This window comes from Protobothrops mucrosquamatus, unplaced genomic scaffold, assembly GCF_001527695.2.
Source record: "Protobothrops mucrosquamatus isolate PMUCROS unplaced genomic scaffold, P.Mucros_1.0 scaffold_210, whole genome shotgun sequence".
NCBI lineage: Eukaryota > Metazoa > Chordata > Lepidosauria > Squamata > Viperidae > Protobothrops > Protobothrops mucrosquamatus.
The window spans coordinates 190479-208801 of record NW_015386286.1 but is presented as its reverse complement, the minus strand read 5'-3'; the positions used below and the strand labels follow the sequence as shown (position 1 = coordinate 208801).

Sequence of the window (18323 nt, the reverse complement as noted above, 5' to 3'; positions counted from 1 at the left end):
AAAAAAAAAAAGTACACATTTCTCACAAGCAAAACTTTTTATTATAATGTATTCATGTAAATAAATTAACATTTAAATAAGGTTTCATAACAATAGGAAATTAAAGTATATTTATAACTAATATGTTTAGTTATTTAAATATTTTGTTCTATGAAAGCAGTCATTTTATTTATTTTTCTAGAAATGTGCATACACAAAACAAAATATTTAAACTTAAAAAAGCCTTTTAAAAATTAGAAAAGACAATCTCGAACAAGCTTTAAAAAAAGGAGGGGGGAAAGAGAGTCTAGTTATGCAGAGGGTCATTATGTCCCAGGAACTTTGTGTATGAGCGTTTTGCACTTTAATCAAATTTCTGATAAGACACCCAAACACAGGAATAACAGTATCATTATTTAGTCATTTCCTTTTTCTTATTTACTAAGCTTCAATCTCTAAATCAACATGGTATTATTATTTGAAAACAAATACATGCAAAAATCAACAGGAGACAAGTAATTATAATCAGGATTAGAAAAATAAAGCTGGAAATACAGTGATTCTAGCTTTACCATAAATAGAGAAAATATTATCAAAACCTTCAGCTGCTGAAAGAATTATGGATAATATAAATCAGTTGCACACATCCTCACATCTCCCCTCCAAAGGATAATTAAGGCCATGTATTGAGTACAGTTCAAAGTTTCTAATGTATAGTCATATATACCAGCTGATAAAGCTTGATTGAAATTTTACCTTGATTCAATCCTACCAAATAAACTGTAATTTTTTTTCAAGCTTTTTTGTCTTAATTAATGCAGCTCCAGTAATATAATTATATAAGTACAACTGGGAAATTTCCTTGCCTTCATCCAAGAAGGGCCAATATTATTTGATGCAAGAATTTGCCGTCCCTTCTATTTCCTCCTAAAAAGATATATCTAAAAACTATACATAGGTTCCAAAATGATTGACATTGATGCCTTATTTTCTTGTACATCTAATTTAGTGCATTCTAACAACGGTTTATCTAATATTCTAATATTTCAGGGAGTTTTAAGCACTTTGGGCTGCCAGCTCATACCTATACACCAATTTTACCTATTTCTGCCAAGTGACATTCTTGATATAGGTCAACAAATAATAAACATAATCATAAACATTTAATGTTATTATTTGATCTATAAGCTGCTCCAACTGAACCTGTGGAATGTCCAATTCAGGAGACATAAAATCAATAATCACCTGAGGCTGATGAGCATGATTAATGATGCAGCTGCCAAAAAAGTCAACACAGTCCTGATTTAAGAAACAACACTGATCCATGGTCTTTTGTTCCTGACTGATCTCTGGCTCTTGTGTGATAATTATGTGGATACTGCTTATGGAATTCTCACATCTGGATTGACTGACATCCCTGACCTGGCTACTGGAACCTTGGACTGAATTTTTACTATTCTTCTGTGTGCTCCTGTTAAAAACAAAACTAATTAGGCAAAGCTTCTTCCAGAGACTCTGTTTGGTTTGCGTTCCTTGCCTGATGCTTTTTCCTTGAGCTTGAAAAAAACTGGTAAATTCCATAACTGTTTGTATAAGTGTGTATTTGTAACCAAAAATAGGAAAGTGGAGGCCTGGATGAGGAGCAACAGGCTTCAACTGAACCATGGCAAGACTGAACAGCTCTGGATTCTGGGGCCATCCATTTGGAGAGTATGACATCTTTTACTCTGGCTGGGGTTGCACTACCCCAAATAGACCTGGTGCACAATCTGGGGATTCTCCTGGATTTGTGATTCCTGCTCAAAGAGCAGATGACAGTTGTGACTAGGTGTTCTTTCCACAGTTTCATACTGTGAGTCAGTTGTACCCATTCCTAGATCAGGAGGTTCTGCTTATCATCACTCATCCCTAGTCACCTCCTGATTGTTCTACTGTCACCTCTCGAATGGACAATTGCAATGTGCTCTACAAGGGACAGCCCTTTGAAGAACATTTGGAAGAACACTTTTCTGACATGGCATCTGACCTGTGGAACATTATTTTCTGTTAAGGCCCCATCCTTGACATCCTTCCAGAATTCCCTCAAAACATGCTTATGTCAACAGGTTTGGGAATCTCAGGGAAGTGGTGAATTAGTGAGATGGTCATATTGATGTATCTTCTTTGTTTTCTTTTTCTTTATTTTATTGTTGTATTATTTTTATTTTATTGTTCGATTTCTTTACTTACATTTTGTTTAAACTTCCTTTTTATTTCTTCATTTTTTATTATTGTAAGCTCCCTGGAGTAACCCTATAGCAAGATAGGCAGCAAATAAATTTAATAATAACTATATCTTGTAATAATACTTCCAAACACCATAAAACATCAACATCTGCTTATCCCTGATTCTTGGGAAAGACTCAATACGTGGATAAAAATACCAAATAGAATCTGAGTATCTGGCTGACTGTGAGGAACCATAACAGATGCATTGCCATAAGAATAATTCTCTTACTACTCTGTCATTAATAGTTCTATCTATCTATCTATCTATCTATCTATCTATCTATCTATCTATCTATCCAGTGCTTTTTTCGTAAAAAAAAAAAAAAAAAAAGGGTCACACACGTCATACAACCCGCCTTGCCTACCCTACAAGGTTCCATCCCAAAAAGATGCCGGAACTCTGTTCTGGGCGTTCTATGACACAAAAAACTAACTAACTAACTAACTAACTAACTAACTAACTAACTAACTAACTAACTAACTATCTATCTATCTATCTATCTATCTATCTATCTATCTATCTATCTATCTATCTATCTATCTATCTATCTAATCTATCTAATCTATCTATCTATCTATCTATCTATCTATCTATCCATCCATCCATCCATCCATCCATCCATCCATCCATCCATCCATCCATCTCCTCAGACAAATGAAGCAAAACCTGCAATTCATTAATAAAAGAAAAGAAAAAAATCATTTTCACAAGGGTCTAAAACTTTTGGGTACTGTGATTCCCCTTAAATAATGAATTTGTGTGAATGATAATAAAAATAAAAACAATTGATAAAATAACAGAAGTTTCCTCAGTCATGTGTGGCTGAACTGGGAAATTCTGTGTTCAAGTCATCAAGACTTCAAAGGGAAACCGGAGCCTGCCACTTGTTCAAGGCTTTGCTTTATTGTTAATTCCAAGACCAACTGTTTTTGATTCTCACAGTAGCAATGATGGCATCCTTGTATTATTGAATGGGAAGCAGATAATGATCTCTTTATTTACTGGCATTTATAAATTGTTCAAATCTTGAGGTTACTAGATGGTAGACAACAACATAGGAAAGTATATAATCAACATAAAAAGAATAGAATCTCTCAACAGTATTGTAAAATAACCAAGGTAATTAAAATAACCAAGATGATTAAAATGACTAAAGGCACCTACAATTGCTTTTTGAAATTCCTTTTCTTCTCCCCACTGATACTATCCATGCTTCTGTTGGTTAAATTACTGGCGTAACATTGTGAATCAACACAACTCACTCTTGGTATGATGAGCACTTTCACACTGAACATGACAAATATTATATTACAGAGATGCAATAAACTGCAAAAAAAAAATTATTTCTACACCTCAAACTCATGAAATCATAGCTTGTATCACCAAATTCACCACTGGAAGGTAAGAATGCCTCTTAACAGTAAGAATTATAACTGGAGAATAGGAAATCTTAACTTATATAGAGATGATTAATTTAAAATTAAAATAATTTAACTCCATAGCCCTGACGCTGGTATTTGTTCCTATACATAATTAGGAACTAATAGTCAGGCTATTGACATAAGTACAACTTTCAAGCATTAATTCAAACATTTATCAAGTTCCCTATGAAGGCAAAAGTCATGACTAGAATAAACCAGTTTTTTTCAACAATATTGCTCAAGAAATTTCATCCATAAGCGTGCATGCTTCAATCAATATATAGGCACATAGAACAAAGCTGACTATCATGCTTGCAATCTCTCCCTTCCCCCCAAATGTACAGAAACCTTAAGTCTTGTGAGAATTCTTACTAGCTTAAATACCTACTGTTAATCTTTAGTAGCTACTGATCTTATTAGCTTAAAGCTTTGATCTAGAACTAGTAATCAATTAATCCAAACCTCTCTTTGGGTCTTTTTCCACAATTTTAACATATACTATTAAATATTGCAAGAAAAAAGCCAAATATTTTTAGTCTCCATTATTAACTGACAGATTAAACTGATCTCAGCCATATAATTTTGGACTTCTTAAGTCCAAACAGTAGTTTATATTCTACAGAGTGGTCTCTATAGAATATAAAATGCTGTAATAATAGCATCCATCTGCAAGAAGCTGAAAGAAACATAATTCTCATGACTCCTATGTTCACAGGAGAGGAATAAAAGTGGGGCAGTGGATCATGATAGTGGATAAATCCTACAAATAAGATATAAAATGCTCCTATCTGGAACAGTTAAGATGTAATGCATAATAACACAAGTTATTTCAAAATGGGTTAGTTCAAACTCTGTTTTCTCTCAACTGGAAATTTATCAACATCACTATTAAATACACACACACACATACATGTGCACATGATAGCTGAAACAGCAAGTAGACTAGAAATGTAAAGTGATAACTACATAGTTTCCCTGGCCTCTCAAAAAAGTCTGCCACTGTGATTTATTAAAACTGAATATTTAATGTTTTTAGAAGTGTGTTTTCCTCCATGAATAGCCTGCTAAAAATCTGTGGTATGTGCTGATATAAACATTTTGGTTTTAGTTTGAAGGAAAGGGAAAAGGCAAAATTCTTCTTCCATATTTCCCACAAATAGTTATTGCCATCTGGCTTGCTGTCAAAGGATTTCTTCCTCTTTACTAAGTTAGGTCTCTTGTGTATTTATACATCAACATACTTGCCTTTCCTTCTTCAAATATTTTAATGGATGAAGATATCTGAGGGGGGAAGAAATCTAATGAATTCCTATTGCTACTTGTGTAGGAAGTTTTTTAAAAAACAAAATATAGAAAGCAACCAGGGTATTAGCTGTTTTGCATTGATTTGGCACGAACAGTGGCAGATATGCATTGTCTATCCAGACTAGCATAAACTGTCCTTGCCTTGAACTAAAGTGATGAAAAACTGGACAGCTGCATGCAGTTTGTATTCTAAATTAAGAAAAGGCTCCCTTCCTGCACAGTAGACTTATTTTCTCTGTAAGCTATAGTCATATATTCAGAATGAAAGTTATATGAATAACCTTTAAAAATCAGAAATATTCCCTCACTAACCGTTTATACATTCTTTTTATATCTCTACAGCAAACTTTATTTGACCTTGGAATTAGCTTGAAAGCAATAACTTAAGGTTTTTCAGTTGAAGTTCTTGCTGTTGTTAGATTATAGATTATTTTGGGGGAGGCACATAATTATACAGGGAGTGTAGCAAAGTCTTACTAAAAGTTTTTTGTAGTTCCTTTTTGGAAACAATCTAGAAGTTAACATCAATGTTTTTATTTAAAAAAATAGTAGGGACAACTATATTGTTAACTGAATTTTTGCCAAATCTGAGTGCATAGTTTCAGAAATCAAGACTTGCATCAAGAGGCAAATAAACAGAATGCTGATCTTAAAAACATAGATTTTATGTGGCAACTAAGAAGTCAAGTACATGTTCCCAGAAGGAAAGCTAGGTCTACCAGATGCTATCAGCATATTTTATCAAAGTAAATTTTGTTAGATTATAACTTGTCTTTTCCCCCAGAGCAATAGGTAATCAGAAAAAATAGACCTATGAGTTATTCTGAGGTGAGAAATAATAACTGAATATATGTCATCCAGTTAGCTTCAGTGGGTGCGTATGACTAAGATTAGGTCTCCCTAAACTTAATCCAGCAATTAAACTACTACATATTAGCTCTCTAAATTGCTTAAATAATTATTGATATATATGGAGAGATAAAACAACCATCTAATATACTTTGCAAACCACTGTTTTACAGTGAAAGAAAATTTTCAAATAATGTACATTCCTTGCAGCAAAGGAGTTCAACTTCTTGAATACTCTGTCTTTTCTACCTTTAGGAAGCAGAATGTTATTTCTGAGTTAAAATTACTAGTATTTCATAAAAAGCTAAGGATACTATACCAAGCAATATAGATATTGTACAGATAGTAAGAAATTAGTGATAACCTTGCCCTGATCCAGATTGACCAGGCCTGGAAATTGACTCTACAGGTAGGCTAAAAAACTATTTTTATTGAGATTAGCTATAACAGAATTTTGCAAGCCAGATTTCCTCATTCTCCTTATGCTTCAGTGACTCAGGGATGCATATATCTCAGCTGTTTCTGAAAGTTATCTCATTATTCTGGACTTTTAAAAAGTGTTTCAGCCCCTTTGGTCTAGGTAATGGTTTCTGTATATCTCCATCAAGATCATCTTCCTTACTCTCTACATAATGTCACTCAATCTATGACTGCACCTCAAATAACAGATATCTTGTAACATCAAAGAAGCCATTTACAATAACTCTGACCAATGTAATACTACAGCAGACATCAAGGAGCCAAAGTGGTGCTAATATCAGAATCCAGAAGATATCACCCCATGAGGCAAGGAGCATATGCTCTTTCACTGACTGATGCAAAATTGACAATGGTTAGCTTTGGAAGGAAGATGCAGACTGAATGTAGAAATTCTCTCTGTTCTTATATAAGATCTCTAAGGGAAAAGCGGAGGCAGGTGAATGGGGAGCTCACCTATTATGGCCAGGAGAGAACTCTGGATATTAAGGAAGTAATTTTCAGCTCATTCTTGCAGTCCTTTGGCCACAAAACATTATCCATAACCAATACCTTGTGTTCATCACTAACAGTAACTTTTTTGACAGATACTTGAGGGATTGTAATGCCTTTTTACTTCCATTATAAAATCACAACTTACTAAACAAGTACAAAGTCAAAAACTTTGTAAGGTGGAACTTTCTGAATAATGCAATCTCATAGTATGTGATCTTCTCAATCCTATAATGTATAGTTGATTACCATCACATATGATTTTGACCTATATGTCCCTTAAAAATTAACAAAAATAAAAGTCAAATGGCAATGTTATAATGCAAAAGATTTATAAACTATAGCATGAAAGGGCAAATATATCATTAAATCTAATGACACACTACATAGAGTGTGCATTTATATCAGAAATCTCAGACATGTCTTTTGCAATTTAATTATATGTATTATGTTTCTACAGTATTAGTATATTTTTACAATAGATGGTACAAAAATATACAATTTCCAAATCTTACCTCCCCAAAGGCACCTCGGCCAATCACTTTCAATATTTCAAAGTCATCTTTATGCAATCGCATCTGCTTCACCTTAGATGTGAAAGGCTTGGCTGAAAAACAGGAAAATATCGATCACTTTATGTAATATAACTACTTATTAAAAGTCTATACAATTTCAGAAATTATTGCTATAACAAACTAAGATAATCTACTATCTGCTGACCATAAATGGATTTGTTGACATGGTCATGATAGAACAGGGGTCCCCAACCCCCGGTCCATGGACCGGAACTGGGCTGCGCAAACAAGTGAAGCCCCATCCACTGGATGCAGGCAGCACACAAAACCACACTCTCTCTGGTCCGTGGAAAAATCTGGTGCCCAAAAGGAGGCCTCTGTGATAGAACATTCCAAATGTATGCTTTTTTTAAATGTAACATCTTTTTTACTAATGTTTGCAAGAAAAGTCTTAACATTTTATAGACCTAGAAGATTTGTTTCAACAATTTCACATAGCAGACGTCCTAATAATCACTTGGCTAAAAATTGTACAATTTTTGTAAATAGCAAAAAGAGACTGTGTTAAAATATTTCCCTTTTAGCACTGCTAGCCTGAAAAATGAAAGCCTTCCACAGTTCTATTTTTAAGTTCAAAACAAAATAAAATTTGGATACAATATTCTAGATTTAGATATAATGCCAAAAATAAGGGAATGGTTCCCAAGATATCACATAGCACAAATTTGTTGAGAACTGCAACAGAAATTGCTTTAATAGCAAATTTTCCTTTCTAATCCATCTTATCTGTCCTTTTAGAAATGTCATACAACTAGAAAATAAAAAAATAAAAAAATTCACCCTCTTAAAATAAAGCGTAAAGACTAATGAATATTGCCTTTAGATTCTTTTCAAGAGTTAAAAAAGTAATGTTAAAAAGCTTTATTCCTGCTGATTACGCAGACATAACCATTCAATCAGAGAGACAATTTGGTCTAGTGGTTAAGGAATCAGGTTAGAAACTAGGATACTGTGTCTTCTAGTCTCTCCTGAAAAATGAAAGCTAGCTGAGTGATTTTGGGTCAAGTCATTTTCTCTCAGACCAATTCACTTCACAGGGTTGTTGTTGTGAGGAAAATAGGAGGAGGAAAGGATAATAGTAACAGACCTCTCACTTCATTGCACTCGCATGTTTTAACTTTATCTTTTATTGATTTTATTGCAATTTCATTGCTCCATCATTCTGTGCTGTCCAGAATCATTGAGAGCTGGTTCTCAATTGTTGCTCTGGCTTTGTGGAACACCCTCTCTTAGAACAGGGCTTTTCAACCTTTTCACCCATTGTATCACTTTTAGGATATGGCAACATCCAAGTACCACCAGTCGCCTAGCAAGGTGTTAAAAACTTGATGACCCCCCCCCCAAAAGGAAAAAAGTGATAAAGTACAGGTAGTCCACAACTTACAACAGTTCTCTTAGTGACTGTTCGAAGTTACAATGGCACTGAAAAAGTGCCCCCCAAGCCACAGCCGAGCAAGACACCTGCCTGCCTGCCCGGCGGCGCTCTTCCTCTGTCCGAGGTTTTCATTGTTGTGAGCATTTCTGTTGAGGATTGCGGAGGTGGAGTGGGGGGAGTGTTTGGTTTTTATCCCCCCCGTCTGCTGGGTGGTTGCAGCAGGTTTTGGTCACTTCACATGACCCTGGGACACTGTGACCATCATAAATATGAATCAGTTGCCAAGCATCTGAATGTAAATCACAAGACCCTGGAGAGGCTGCAACATTCCAGCTGATCGGCGCTTCTTCTGGGCTCAGCAGAAACACCAGGATCAGTGCTGCTTTCCAGCTGATCGACGCTTCTTCAGGGCTCAGCAGAAGCACCAGGATCAGCACCGAGCTCCAGCTGGAGCCTGGCGCTGATCCTGGTGCTTCCATTGAACCCTGATAGCCCCGAAGAAGCGCCAATCAGCTGGAAAGTGGCACTGATCCTGGCGCATCCGCTGAGCCCTGACAGCTCTAGCCATCTCTCACTCAGGCTTGTACGGTGCTGCCACCGGTTCAGCTCATTCCCCTCCCCCGCTACCACTTTTCTAGGATGGTCGCGTACCACCTGCCAGGTGCCAATGTACCACAGGTGGTACCCGTACCACTGGTTGAAAAGCCCTGTCTTAGAATATAGACACTATTCCTTCTAACATTGCAGAAGCTACAGAACATGGAATTTTCCAAAGAATAAATTTTCTTACTACCTTTAATTTAGTTGACTTTGAATTAATTGATTTATTTATGGAAAATGTTTTGAATTCTTTTACGATTTAGCTATTCCTTGTTTATGCTTGTGCTGTAATTTTCATTAATTTTAGTTGCTTTAATTTATGTTTATTGTGGACATTTTTAACTATTATGAATGTTTTTTTTCAATTCTGTAAATTGGCATGAGTTTATATTGATTTGGCAACAAGTAGAATAAATAAATGTAGGAAAACAGATTGCATGTCTGTTTTTTGTATTCTGAATAAGGGAGCATGAACACAGTTCTTATCCACAAATCCTTAAGCAAAGTCATAATTGCCTTAGAGCATACAGAAATTAGGAAGAGCAGTCATGCACTACCAGGAAAGGAGGTTAAGGGGTTGCACAGAGTTGCAGACAATTCATGCCCTTCTCCTACTTCTAAGCATTTTCCCCTCCAACTACAAAGGTCCTACTGAATAAAGGCCGTGGGGAGTGCATGGCCATTTACGCATGTGCACAGCGCCAGAGCATGCCGCATGGGTGAATGGGGCTACTAGCGCACCAATTTTGAAGCTGCTCTCCTTCCCTCCGGTCCACGAGCCCGGAAAGGTTGGAGATCTCTGCTCTAAAGGTCAATGGTGAGGAATAGGCTTCTCTTCTCTTGCAGAAAATCTCAGGATCAATCTCTGGCATCTGAAGTTATGATCTGTTAACAGGTTCCTGGACAATCTAAGAAAGCTGCAGTTAATCATAGTGGACAACACTAAAAGAAAAAATATACTATATTGATGTGTTCCAGTATCAAGCTGCCTGCAGCATGGCTTAACTGCTTTACAAGTGGCTACTATTTATGACTATGTATGTTTTCTGATATATTATACTCTTCACTTTTACATTATACTTTCTTTTATTCCATTTGTTAGTATAAATATATAAAAATAGATCTGAAGTTAAATATATAAATATACACTGAAGCTGAAAATACTTACTGCATCTGAAAAAAATGGGCAGAATCTTTAAAAGCATATTTAGTACATCTTTTATGTGCCCTAACAAAAGTTGTTGATTTTCCAAAACTGAACAGTATGTTTAATTAGATTTTTTTTGTAACTTATCCCCAAATGTCCTTATTGTCAGTCAAAAGGTTTACCTGTTACTGTGAAGATTGGCATGGAGAAATGATTTCTGTTAAATAAGCTGAATTAATCATGAATCCCATAAATAACAGAGATTAAGATCTTTAATGTGCCAAGGACAGGCAAAAGTCAATTTATAATAAAAGTAGCCAATAAAAGTGGCTGTAAGCACTTGGGGCAATATTTGTAACAATGATATACAATGAGATTTATAGAAATACCATCACAGAGGAAACCAGTAAAATACTGCTGCAGAAAAATGTGGTACAAAAGAATTACTTTTTTGCAAACCTTTCCTTTCTAAAGCTTCTGTGCATAAAAAAATGAAAGGGGCAACAAAAGTAATGTAAAACAATACATTCTCTAGTACAGGACTTTTCAACCTTTTCACCCATTGTACCACTTTTAGGATATGGCAACATCCGAGCACTACCAGTCGCCTAGCAAAGTGTCAAAAACTTGATGACCCCCCCCCAAAAAGGAAAAAAGTGATAAAGTACAGGTAGTCCTCGACTTATAACAGTTCACTTAGTGACTGTTCGAAGTTACAATGGCACTGGAAAAAGTGCCCCCCAAGTCATAGCTGAGCAAGACACCTGCCTGCCCGCCCGGTGGCGCTCTTCTTCCTGTCTGAGGTTTTTATTGTTGTGAGCATTTCTGTTGAGGATTGGCAGTGGGGTGGGGGTGTTTGGTTTTTATTCCCCCCGTCTGCTGGGTGGTTGCAGCAAGTTTTGGTCACTTCACATGACCCTGGGACACTGTAACCGTCATCAATATGAATCAGTTACCAAGCATCTGAATGTAAATCACAAGACCCTGGAGATGCTGTAACATTCCAGCTGATCGGCGCTTCTTCTGGGCTCAGCAGAAGTGCCAGGATCAGTGCTGCTTTCCGGCTGATTGGTGCTTCTTCAGGGCTCAGCAGAAACACCAGGATCAGCGCCGAGCTCCAACTGGAGCCTGGCACTGATCCTGGCGCTTCCACTGAGCCCTGACAGCCCCGAAGAAGCGCCGATCAGCTGGAAAGCAGCACTGATCCTGGCGCTTCTGCTGAGCCCTGACAGCCCTGCAGCTCCAGCCATCTCTCGCTCAGGCTTGTGCGGTGCTGCCACCGGTTCAGCTCATTCCCCTCTCCTGCTACCACTTTTCTAGGATGGTTGCGTACCACCTGCCAGGTGCCAATGCACCACAGGTGGTACCTGTACCACTGGTTGAAAAGCCCTGCTCTAGTATTCATTACTTTAAATAAGAGACAGAAAGCATGAGTGTGTAAAAGTAATTTAATTTGTACACAAAGCTGTCAGCAGAAGAGAAAAACAAAGTATGGAATGAGGAAGAGGGAAGCAAGCTTTCACATATTCCAAAGGCACTTTAAAACTGGCTGCCAAAATTCTATCCAGCAAATGAAAAAAAAATGGCTTGCAGCACTGAAAAATGGATAACAGAATGCTATTTAAATCAACACTAAATAAATAAATAAAATAACAATGTCTTTCTCAGTTTTATAGCTACTGTTATGTTTTTACTCTGTAGATACATTCTTCACATATTTTTTCAGTCAAACAGAAAGTGACAGCATCTGTATCTGAGTCTCCAAAAGATCTGGTATTTCCTGAAAATACGAAGAGTAAACACAGATTCCTATTTTACAATGGTATAGATATGAAAACTATATTCATAATTGCATACAAAAAATATATTTCTAGCTAGGAGAAATGTGGAAATCACCTTATTTCTAAATTTTAAAAAGGAATTCAAGATTTACATTTAGCATCACAAAAGCCCCAAGGCTGTACTCAAAGCGTATAAAGCACTAAAAAGGAGACCAGAATAAAAACTTATATAAAATGATAAAATTAAACTTTAACTTATTGCTAAACAATGTCTTCAACCAACCTACAACGCAGATTAACTTTAGAGCAGGGGTGTCAAACTCGCCACATCACGTGACGTATTACGACTTTTTCCCCATTCCCGGAGCTGGGGTGGGTGCAATTTCGGCATGAAGCATCCGGCCCACGGGCTGGCAGTTTGACCCCCTGCTTTAGAAAGTAAATTTTCTAAATCCGGGGTCACATGGACCACACAGTGTTCTTTATAACTTAATGGAATAAGAACTGGCTAAGCAAATTGAATGCTCCAAAATACAGCAGTTCTAAGGATACTATATTACAAAACCAGATTTTAAAAAATCATGCTCAAAGTTTGAAGGAAGCCAATGAAGAGTTCTATAAGAGACAGCTGATCATGAACTAAATTAAATTATAAGATTCAATTAAGGAAAAAAATCCAATATACTTGGTGAGATAGAAGACAGTGAACTGGCATACTTCCAATGTCTACTACTTGATGAGATTTTTTCAAAGAATATTGGGCTGATTAATTGTTAGTGTAGAATTTTGGGCTAGATCCAAGAAGACACTTACATTCATAAGCAAAAATGTACACTTGGGATCACTTAACAAATTAGCCAAGCCTTAATATTTAAGAAATCTATATATTTACAAAGCAAGAAGTCTTTCTTTGTAAATATAATACTCATGATAGATAATCAGAATCCTGATTTAAATGCTTACATTAAAAATTTGAGTGACATGCTCAGTTTGAAGGAAATTAATGAAATGTGTGATCAACGGAGCAGGAAACATATTTCCCATTCCTATGCTCCAGTAAATATTTTCAGAAACCAGGAACTTAACATTTTTTAAAAAATTTGTGAAGAAAATCATTGGTGGAATGCATATGAAGTGAAGACTGTGTAGGCTGTATAATAGAGGGAACTACCAAAACATTTATTTGAAATAAACATACCATTTTGACACTTTCTCACAAAAACCTGGTAAATTATACATTGTCCTTCCTCTCCAGCCAAAGATGAGAAGGGCATGTTGTGAGTGACATAACCTGCCCAAAGGTTAGAAAAACCAATGGCAGGAGCAAGTGGACAATCACCACCAGTTTGTGGTTAAAGATAACAGTGATTTTTCTATGTTCAAGCACAGTGATTCACAGTCTATACCAGGGGTGTCAAACTGCTGGCCCGCGGGCCAGACGCATCATGGCGAAACTGCGCCCACCCCATTGCCAGCAATGGAAAAAAAGTCACGATACGTTGTGACACGTCACGTGACGTTGTGAGTTTGACACCCCTGGTCTACATTGACATTGTAATAATGTACACATATTCAATTTCAAAGAAGAGAGGTATATATAAATTAATAAAAATGACTCTTGGCATTACAAATCATGATTGATTTGCCAGAAGCAGTTTTATATATAATGAAGATCAAGTTCTATGAAGTCTATATAAAGGGAAGGAGAATAATTTCCTTATAAATCCTTTTTGTTTTGGATTTTTTTTTCTTTGCACCTTTTCTTTTTTTACTTTTTATATTTTTATATTATTCTTAGTTTGGTAAATTTTTTATCTTTTTATCTTTGTATTTGTAAATGTTAATACAATTATTATATAAAAAAGAGAAGGAATCCATCAAACCTAAGACAACTGGAGCATTTAGCTCAAGAAGAGCGGGACAATTGCCTCAAAACTGTGTACTATGAAATATTAACTTATATTACCCTAACCCTAACTGGTAAACTGATGAGATTCAAGACAATGAAGATATCAAATTTGTGGAAATCCACAGGGTAATCTGGACATTTGTTTTCAGTCTCAAAATAAGGTGAGGACAAAATTTGTTTATTCATCTATGTTTATATTTGGCCCACTTTAAAACAACTGTAGCTGATTCACATTTCACAAAAATATTTTTAAAAATTATTTAAAAATAGAATATCATAGAGAGTTAAAACAGCTGCTAATCCTACATCACAATTCCCAAATTCTAATTGAAAGAAATTCCTTAACTGCACAACACATGGACAGAGTTAACCATCATTTCAACTAGGAAACTGGGAATCTAGACCAAGCTAAGTTAGAGAATTCCTGGAAGCCTAGCACTTGGATAAATCAGCTATCAACTGGCACATAGAGGTAAACAACCTTTATATACTATTCAAAAGAGACAATCAAAGTTAAAATGAAAACAAAAATACCAAAACACCTCCTCACCAACAATCTGCAATCAATTAAGCAGAGATTAACACCAGAATTTAAATCATGCCAACAATTGAACAATAAACAATACCCCAATCAAGAAACTACCAACTCAGACAAACAAACAACAGCTTAATCAAGGGATTACCAAGAAGAAAACCACACTCCCACCCACACTGCATGGTAAGTCACTGTATAAAAACAGAGAGCAAACCTCACTCTCTTCTAATACTGAAGATGTTACCTAGCTGCGTAATGAAATGTTTGTAAGAAAACAATCAAGCTCACAGAGTACCAAGAAGTTCAAATTGTTAAAGCCTAAACTTTAACAACATTAGGGACATCCAAATTATTTCAAAGGGATAGAGTTGTATTGAGAACATCTATCTCCAGGCTTCTGTCCCGACCCTCAACTTCTGTAAGAGAAACATGGCATGGGGCCAATCTACCCATGGAATCATCTTCATCCCATCACATGGTCACCCAGTCAGGTATGAGATCCTTTTCTGCCACTGCCCCTACCCTTTGAAACAGGTGAGACAGGTCCTCATTCTCCTGGCCTTTTGAAAATACCTAAAGATCTGGCTCTGCCATCTCACTTGGGGCTCACAGACAAGCATACAGTTTTGGGATCAAGTTATAAAGTGCTAAAAAACAATTAAAATTAGAAAAATGGAATAGAGAAGTTAAAAGTTAAAACCCAAGATGATGTGTGGCCTAGGGGGTGAGAATCTTCTCTACCCCATCAGTTCCTCCCCCCAATGTAGCAGGCCCCTGTTGGGGCCTCAGGCCAAGCAGTAGAGCCAGGTTTTTAGGCTCTTCCAGACGGCCAGGAGTGTAGGAGTAAACCTCACCTCTAGCGGGAGAATATTTCAGAAGGCAGTTCATTAACTTAATCAAAGTTCATTAAAATTAACTTTTAATGTCAAATTTTTAATTATCCTTGTCTCTATTTTAAAATTTATATTGTTTTTTTTTTACATTTTATTTATATGCTGCCTCTATGTCTCTATGAGGGACATGGGTGGTTCCTAAATTAGATAAGATAGATAGATAGATAGATAGATAGATAGATAGATAGATAGATAGATAGATAGATAGATAGACAGACAGACAGACAGACAGACAGACAGACATGGATGGATGGATGGATGGATGGATGGATGTCCAAGTTGCAGGATAAGCAGATTGTGGAAGGAGATGGTCCATTGGTTAATCTTGGCTTAAGACAATCAACTATCAACTATTGCCAACTAGGACAAGGCCCACAATGCTGAAGTGGCTTTCCAGCAGTGATGATGTATTCTGTAGTTACTGCATAAAGTAAAAATAAACAGGTATGTTTCTTCTTAGCTTATTAAATGTTACTCAGGAATTCTGAGGATAATCTGAAGGAAATACTTATTCTTCTAAAAAGAATTCTGAGCTATAATCTCCTTTCACAGCTCCAAATCCACAAGGAAAACAATGTGCCTATTGCTGGTGAACTTTCAGTGCTTGCAAAATCCTGGCTGTGTAACAAGGCTGGCTGACCATACATTAAAAAAAAAAACCCCTCCAGGTCCCATCCTCAGGTAGAAAAACAGATATATTTTTTTAAAAATGTCTTTTAAGCTTACAGCTGATTCAACACCCCTATTTAAGCACTGCTCCTGAGCTTCATTTTTGGCTGGAGGAACAGATGAACAAGAAGAGGAACTGCTATAGCATGTAGGAACAGCTGTTGGTGAGAACAAACAGCAGAAAGGCACTGTACAATTAGGATGGCTTAAGAAAGCTTTGAAGACAGGATAGTTGGCTCTTTTACTATAGGGATAAAAAGAATCTCATTAGTATCTTACAATCATTTACTATTTTTACTTAAAGAAATTAATATTAATAATAACATTTTCATTATTCATGAACAATTAAGTATAACATCTAGTCAAAACTACACTAAGAGAAAGCCCCAATGAATATAATCAAATATTGTCAGATACCTAGAACTTTCCCACTGAAATATGAGGCTTTAAAGCTTTTCTATTAGATCAATTTTTGCTAACAGCACTTAAGAATTACTATTTCATAAACCAAAGTTATTGTTTAATTTTAAAATAATATTTAAAAATTTAATTCAATACTAAAAGCAAAAAATAACTTAAATATATTGTTATATTAAATATATTAACAATATTAAACACTTAACTCATGAAATGAATCAACATGCCATTATTTATAGTAATAGAATTATTTCCATGACAAGGACTCTAAGGAACCTTGAGAATTATCCAGATTAAAATGACAGAATCCCTACATGTTTGCAGTTACAATTCAATTTTGCGGTGGTAGGAGTGGATAGAGTGCAAGAGGGGCAGCATACAAGTTCAATAAATAAATAAAAATAAGTATGTTTGCTCATAGCAGCCTTTTTCAAAGTGTGGATTATCATCCATGAGGGAACATGAGACAATGAATGAACAATTGCCAGAGAGTGCCTTCCTCAAACTTCTAAGCAGGCTTATCAACTTTTTAATTATGTCTTTGTCATTTTAATTTCTACACCCACCATTTGCACATAACTTCAAGTGGTTTACAAGAGGTTAAAAAATACAGTACAATCAATCTGCCATATAATCAATCTGATGCAAAAGTATGCATAATGTAAAACAACGCAACAGTTCCAGAGCTCTGTATGATACCTAAATGCTCTTTGTTGGTTTGCTTTTAACATATTGTGTTTGCCTTTGGAAGATAGAGTAATAATGCTTGGGAAAAATTCTGCAGAAGGCGTTAACACAAAGGGAAGGGTCTCAGATGAGGGAAGTGAGTGTTATCTCAGTGTAGCAAATCTGGGAGAGATAAAATGTCAAAAACAATTTTACAACTTGACTGTTGTTGCTAGCTATGGTATTTTCAGAACAGTTTAAGAATTGATTTAAGGCAAAGAAATAACCTTTTTTTTCATTCTTCCCTGACTTTGCCTAATGATAGTGACTGGTTTCAAAATGCAATCTAGATTTCAGGAATTATGTAAAAACAAGCCAATTCATCTTTTCCGTCAAAAATACAATTTGGGAGGTTGTCTTATTTATAAATATACATTTTATTTTATAAAGTTGCCACAGTTCATCATTTTATCTGATGATATACAGTATTTCATTATGGCCAGAATCATGCAATATAGTATTGTTAGATTTTGCAAAACATTGCTTGCCTAAAGCAGGTGCCAGAGGAAAAAAACCAAGAAAGCAATAAATTAAAAACAGATGCCCAATTTTCATTTTCAGGGAATGTCAACAGATGAAAATAATCAGCTAGCAACAAATGTTACTGGTCAATTAGAAAAACTGATTTGGGATTAAACTTGCTCTGGAAGAGACTGTATTACCACTATCAAGTCCACAGTTTAGATGTGTCTTTTGATTCACTGCTACCTCTGAATTTGCAGGCAGGAGACCAAATACAGGTGGCGTAGTTATATGCATTCAAGAATTAAAATATCCATTCTGTGGTTTCATGATATTTAGATAACTATAAATTTGTCACTAGATTTAAAAATAATCTGGAAATTTCTGTTGGTACATCTGTATCATAATAAACAGTAAAAGAGTAAGCCTGAAATAATCTTAT

General features: G+C 35.8%; 1 protein-coding gene across 2 annotated transcripts in view; it reads right to left on the bottom strand.

Moving 5' to 3' along the window:
• CDC42BPA (CDC42 binding protein kinase alpha) overlaps positions 1-18323 on the bottom strand; it is a 149214-nt gene that overhangs the window by 100666 nt on the left and 30225 nt on the right. For both annotated transcript variants that reach the window (XM_029286291.1, XM_015826578.1), the window contains exon 2: positions 7308-7399. In XM_029286291.1, the coding sequence (XP_029142124.1) occupies positions 7308-7399 (92 nt within the window). The remainder of the gene's footprint in view (positions 1-7307; positions 7400-18323) is intronic.